Source organism: Tachysurus fulvidraco, chromosome 3 (genome assembly GCF_022655615.1).
Source record: "Tachysurus fulvidraco isolate hzauxx_2018 chromosome 3, HZAU_PFXX_2.0, whole genome shotgun sequence".
Lineage (NCBI taxonomy): Eukaryota > Metazoa > Chordata > Actinopteri > Siluriformes > Bagridae > Tachysurus > Tachysurus fulvidraco.
Genome location: NC_062520.1, coordinates 14,097,732 through 14,104,008, shown reverse-complemented (window position 1 = coordinate 14,104,008; position 6,277 = coordinate 14,097,732). Strand labels below are relative to the sequence as shown.

Below are 6,277 nucleotides of genomic sequence, written 5' to 3'. Positions count from 1 at the left end.
TATTTATTTCTTTGTTTGCATGAACCACCACACATTAAACACTCTCCCTGTGTGTCTGGGCATATATTTATATTTTGTTGGGCACCAAATGTCCCTACAAGGATACAAATATCTAATATGTGCTGACATTTGGTTGGTTTTTACAAAGAAAAATGCTTTTGTTTATTTTAAAAATAATAAAAGCTACAAGATTTCCTTTTGGAATTTTCCTTTTTGATTTAAAAATGTGTATTAATAATTATCCAACAATTCGTCTAAATAGGAAAACATATCATGAAAATTCAATTCAAAGTTGTGTTTAATGTTAAAACTTTATAGTGAAATATTAAGAGCATATCCTTTGCTGTTTTTGCCACTGAATCATCTCATGTGATAATATTCTGTTCTCTATACAAATTAAAACTGTCATTCTTTTTTCTTACTTGTGAACGATCATAGTTCTCAGATCATCGTATAGTATGACGAAATATATTGCCTGGATCAGTGTTAGATGTGTATAAGTACTATAAGGATTTGTTTCACACCATTCAGTTAGAAACTAAATCTTACATGGAATTGCTGTACATAGTAATAAAACATAAATAATATGTACTGTCTATAGAGAGTATGACCATGTACAGTAGATGCCCCTTTTTTATCCGAGTATCTGTTTGTTACATGGTTCAGTGTTATTCAATGCACTATATAATGCAATAATCAACATATTAATTATATTCTCGTTTTGTTTAACTGTTACAAAAAGCTTTGTTTGTTCAGTGAAAGTGCTGAAAGTCTCTGAGCAGAGGTGAGAATTAGTGCACAGAGACTTACATAAGCACTTCTTAAGGCCACAGTTCTCTGTCCTACTATTCATGAATGTCAGTGTGTCAGTGTGTTACATTGGCAGCCTCTCCTACAGAGATAACTGGGTGAAAAAGAAAATCTGTTGTGTATACACATTTAGTATTGAATTACAAAAAACAATGATGTGAAAGTGATAAATAAGCTACAGTAGAACAATCTTTCCCAAACCGGTCCTCAGGGACCACAAACATTTTCCTGTTTCCCAGCTCTGATCTGAACGTGTACCAGGAATTTAGTGTTCTTAATTGTTTTACACCAAAGAAATAAGAGTGTGAAAATATGTATATCTAGCTGTCTGTATCGTCAGTTAAATAAAAAAATGTAAAATGAAAAGCAAAAAAAAAAAAAGGCAAATGGAAGTAAAAGATAAATGAATGTGAAATCTATAAATCACCAGTAGGGGGCCTGTGCTCCTCGTGGCACTCTTTCTTCTCTCCTCCCCCTCTTTTTGGCTCCTCCTGCCTGCAGAGTGAAAGCCTAGCAGAGGGCGGTTGTGCGCTTGAGGAGGGAGAAAGAGAAGACAGAAAGAGAGAGGCTGGTTGTGACACTCCCCCAGTTCAGGGAGCACTGCATCCTGCCTCTAGTCCCGCCTACCCGGAGGAGGATCGTAGTGCTGCCTGATCTGAGCCCTCACTCCTCACCACATTGTGGAGCACCCAGCCGCACACTCACGCATACACACGCATACACACACACAGGCACAATTACTTCCACTCACGCATTCATACTCGCACAGGCAAGTGGAAAGACAAGGAGGCAGCAGGAAAAGAACGCATCAGCCAGATGCTGGAGAGAAAAAGCACTGTGTGGACTTGTATCTGGGTTCAGGATAGTACTGGATTTCCCTTTTAGAGGAGTTTGTGCTGCTTCTTCTGGTGCTCAAAACCGGACTCCTTGTTCCCTGTGATCAGATTCAGCTCTCTCAGCACAGCTACATCATCAATCTGCATCGCTTCTTTGTGTATCAGCCAGAGCAGGACACACCGGAGCAGATTGTCTTGGAATATCTGACAGCCTTAGGAGAGATCTGACATTGTGCAGACACAAGAGAACCAAAAACTACAGAAACGGAGACAAAGTCAAGGCATGAGCAGGAGAAAAGGAGCTTGCATTCCATAAGAAGTGATATCTGCCACCACCTTCCTTCTTCTTCCATTACCTCTTTCCCTTTATTTCGACTGCCCCTTCTTTTTCTGCACAGACCTCTCCTACCCTGCCTTTCTGTTCTTCCTTCATCTTCTTGTCTGATCTCCCATAAGAAGAGCAGGAGGAGAGAGCGGCTCGCACACTGAGAGCGCAACTCCCACACAGTGACAGACATAAGGACAGCCGGAGGTCCCGTGGCACTCCCCATCACTCTCTCCATCCTCTTTTCACTGCCTTTTCTGCACGGATCTAGCCTCTAGCCCAACAAGCAGAGGCATTCAGAGTTTTGGAGCGAGCACACAAGTCAGTATACTGCCACGGCCAGAGGGATTCCAGCTACATGGGCAAACGTTTGGAACAGCAACCAATGTACCCCCAGTACACCTACTACTACCCTCACTATCTCCAGACTAAGGTACAGTGCCCTGATCTCTGGTTCTTTGGTTCCCTCTGTTCTCTCTGTCTCTGTCTCTGTCCCCACCCTGGTAGCATCTTTCTGATATACAATATCTGATATGTGGTGCTGGGTTTAGCTTTACTTCTCCAAATAAGTGAAACTGAGAAATAACATGCTAATTATGTCTTACACACACACACACACACACACACACACACACACACACACACACACACACACACACACACACACACACACACACACACACACACGTTCATTTGCTCACACACCCAAATGTGAGATTTCAGTTGCTTCAGAACAGCAGGCTTTGATGAGGGACCTGAATAATAACATCCATCTCTTGACTCCTACGCCACTCTGAAGTGGAAAATTATTTCCTGTGCATTGATCGAGATGCTGTTACGGTGCTGGTGAGCTCTATCTGCCTACCTACATGCTCTTTACACACATCTTTATCGCTCTGGAACAAAAAAGTTGGCATCTGTATGGTGCGACTCATTAGGTGAGAAAGGGAAAGCACACGTTGCTTTGACTGAGAGAATGGCTGTCAGGCCAAGGGCGTGAACACGCAAGTGATGAGATGCTTTTCTCTAACATCAGGGTGGAGAAACTTTAGGCAGAAATATGTATTAGGCAAAGGCTATGATTAGATAAATGGATAGCTTCTGTATTTAATCTCTTAAAAGGACTAGGACAGGATCAGTATATTGCATTTCTAATAAATGCTATAAATCTTAATGACAAAGTGTAAGAAAAATAGCTTATTTCATACAAACTAATTCAGTGCCAGTGGTCTTCCCACAAATCACCCAACATATTTTTTTTCTTGACCTGTTATTTATTGTCTCGCACTGCCTTCAAGGTCAAGTCAATTTATATTGCATTCCCTTCTGCTTTTCTAATGAATTTCCCAAAACATCTCCATGAGAGTCTGATTCAGTGGAATCATCCTTTTGTATTTCAACAGATGTACAATGTAATAAATTCTTATTGCAAGGTAATTAATTTCCACTGGCATTACCAGAGCTGGGTGTTAGTGTTACAGGAGGAAGAATAGCATTATTCTATGAATGATTATCAATTTGCAAAATATTAGAAAAAAAGGGGAGATTGCATTTGGCACAGAGTCATGCCATGTTTCAGATTTCACATTTTAGCATTTGGATGACGATGAGGGCCCCATGTTAGTGTGCATGATTTTAAGCCTGGCTGTGTGTTTGTGTGTGTGTGTGTGTGTGTGTGTGTGTGTGTGTGTGTGTGTGTGTGTGTGTGTGTGTGTGTGTGTGTGTGTGTGTGTGTGTGTGTGTGTGTGTGTGTGTGTCTGTGTGTGTGTTTGTGTGTGTGGTGTGTGTGTGTGTGTGTGTGTGTGTGTGTGTGTGTGTGTGTGTGTGTGTGTGTGTTTGAGAAGGAGACTAGAGACGTAAATGCCCTCTTATTAATCTTGATTCCAACATGCTCTCAAAGTGGAGGCATTCCTCTTGGGGGAATCAATCATGTGGAGGGAAGAGAAGCAGCTGACACACAATCACTGATCTCTCTCTCTCTCTCTCTCTCTCTCTCTCTCTCTCACACACACACACACACACACACACACACACACACACACACACACACACACACACACACACACACACACACACACACACACACACACTAACACACTCTCTCTCACTTTCCCTGTCTCTGTTAAATGGCTCCCATTCACCCACTCACCTTGTGCACTTAGCCAGAATGCATAATATACTGGTGGAAGGTATGATATCATATCAGCCTGTCCAGAAACAATAGCAGACTCTGGGATTAGTCCATATTAAGAACTGCTTTACTCCGGCTGCTATCTATACACCATAATGACCATATTTGAGTTTCAGTATAATCACATTCCATTCAGTGTTTGTTCAGGTTTTGAGTATCTCGTGTACATCGAGGGGCCTTTAATCTCTGCTAGTACAGTATCGAGATGCCTGTCAGAGTGTGGATAGAAGCAAAGCCATAGGTGCGTATGTGAGTGCTCATGCGCTCATGCATGGACCATGCAAGGGGAGGTATCCATGACAGCAGTCATACACCAGTGGGATATGAAATAGATTTAAAGAGAAATAATTCCCCCCTGGTATTGTGCCAATAGAAGGCTGTGAGGCCCCTACAACCATTCAATCAGCAGTGTGAAGTCAAGGCTGTACTGTGTGTGTGTGTGGTTCATTTGCACTCAGAAGGGTCAGATTTTGTGCAGCAAAAATAACATGCAGTGGTCTGTTTAAAGCTCTGCTCACAGTGTGAGTGCACGCTAACTGGCCTGCAGTGCAATGACATGCAGCGTGTCAGCAGCGTCTCAAGAACCTTCTCTATGGGGCTCATTAGGCTTCTGCTGCTACCAATGTTACTTAGGATTATAGCATGGCAACATGCTATTTACTCTGTCAGTGGATAATTGGGAGATTGATTCATAATGCTTCTGTCACAGAACTTCAGCTTTGCTGTGAAGAAAAAAACAGCTTTCATTTCCTCCCTGCCATAAATTACTATCAGCTCAGTAATTAGATTCTTCAATGTGAACTCATTTATAAGGTGCATTTACAGAGATTATCGATGTAATTAAAATCACCATTGTCACTAAATGAGAAAACGTACATACGTCCGTACATATTTTCACTAATCAAGAAACATTTAACGTTAGAAATGTTTCTAGAATGGAAATCTTTGGGTGGTTTAAAATAGAATTGTTTTAAAAAAAACTCTGTCTTGGTTTTATGTAATAAATCATATTTCTGGTTTTATTTTACTCATTTATTTCTGGAAAATATTGTAAAACTGTATTTTAGAGTTTTGACATAAAATGAGTAAATATGTCTAGAATTTAATGAATAGTATTAACAATCTTATATTTGATCATAATGAAAAATATTTGATTATTTCCCTTTGTTCAAAATGTCTTCTTGCTCGGATAATTGAATTTCTCTTTCAGTGAAGAGACTTTTCTGAGAGAAATAAGAAATAAATTATAAATAAAGCGGTTCTTCTGTAGTTTTATCCAACACTAGATCAATACAAGTAATGTAAGTTATTTATGATTTCCTGAAAGGTTTTTACTATTTATTTATTTATTTATTTATTTATTTATTTATTTATTTATTTATTTATTTGTCTATCCATGTGTGGTCAAGTGCACAAGACTACAGTAATAAAATGTACCAGATTTTTTATAGACAAATCTTACACAGGATGAATTAAACACATTTATTGTTAAAACAGACTTCTTTTATGAACTGTTTTAAGTAATGAACCTATGGGTTCTTTGTACAAAAAGCTGAGGTTTTTTTGCATAAACAATCATTTGACCTCTTTTATAAGTGTGTTACAAGTAGTCTTAATGATCTATTCTTAATTCATCTAGTCAAATATCAATAATAAATCATACACAATTACAGATATACATCTATTCATTTTTCTCTTTTTTCTTTCATATCAAAAGCCTAAGCCATAATTAGCGTACCTGGATGTTTGTTTGTTGAAAGAAAATAAAAGAAATGTGACCTTCTACTTTGCAACAGAGCATGCATAAAAGAGAATTTTCAACAGAGGTGTTATTTGCTTGAGGCACAATAACACGGACACACTAAGTTAACATGAGTGCTGAGTGTGGGTGTGTGCATGTGAATTATACATGTAAACTCTTCCAGTGGGACAGCTCTCTGACGTTTACACAGTAAAATGCTTCCTGTGTGTATCTGCCTCGGTTATGAGGTCTATAGAGAGGGCTGGATATGTGTGTGTGTGTGTGTGTGTGTGTGTGTGTGTGTGTGTGTGTGTGTGTGTGTGTGTGTGTGTGTGTGTGTGTGTGTGTGTGTGTGTGTGTGTGTGGGAGAGAGT

General features: G+C 39.5%; 1 protein-coding gene across 3 annotated transcripts in view; it reads left to right on the top strand.

Annotated features, from left to right (window-relative positions):
* The first annotated feature begins 1,401 nt into the window (after positions 1 to 1,401).
* The window catches only part of rbms3 (RNA binding motif, single stranded interacting protein), a 127,795-nt gene continuing 122,919 nt past the window's right edge, over positions 1,402 to 6,277 (top strand). Inside the window, exon 1 of one of the 3 annotated variants that reach the window (XM_047810801.1) lies at positions 1,402 to 2,404. In XM_047810801.1, coding sequence (XP_047666757.1) covers positions 2,330 to 2,404 — 75 coding nt within the window. In that variant the 5' untranslated portion in view covers positions 1,402 to 2,329. The remainder of the gene's footprint in view (positions 2,405 to 6,277) is intronic. The other 2 variants (XM_027149951.2, XM_027149950.2) reach the window with 2 other exon arrangements.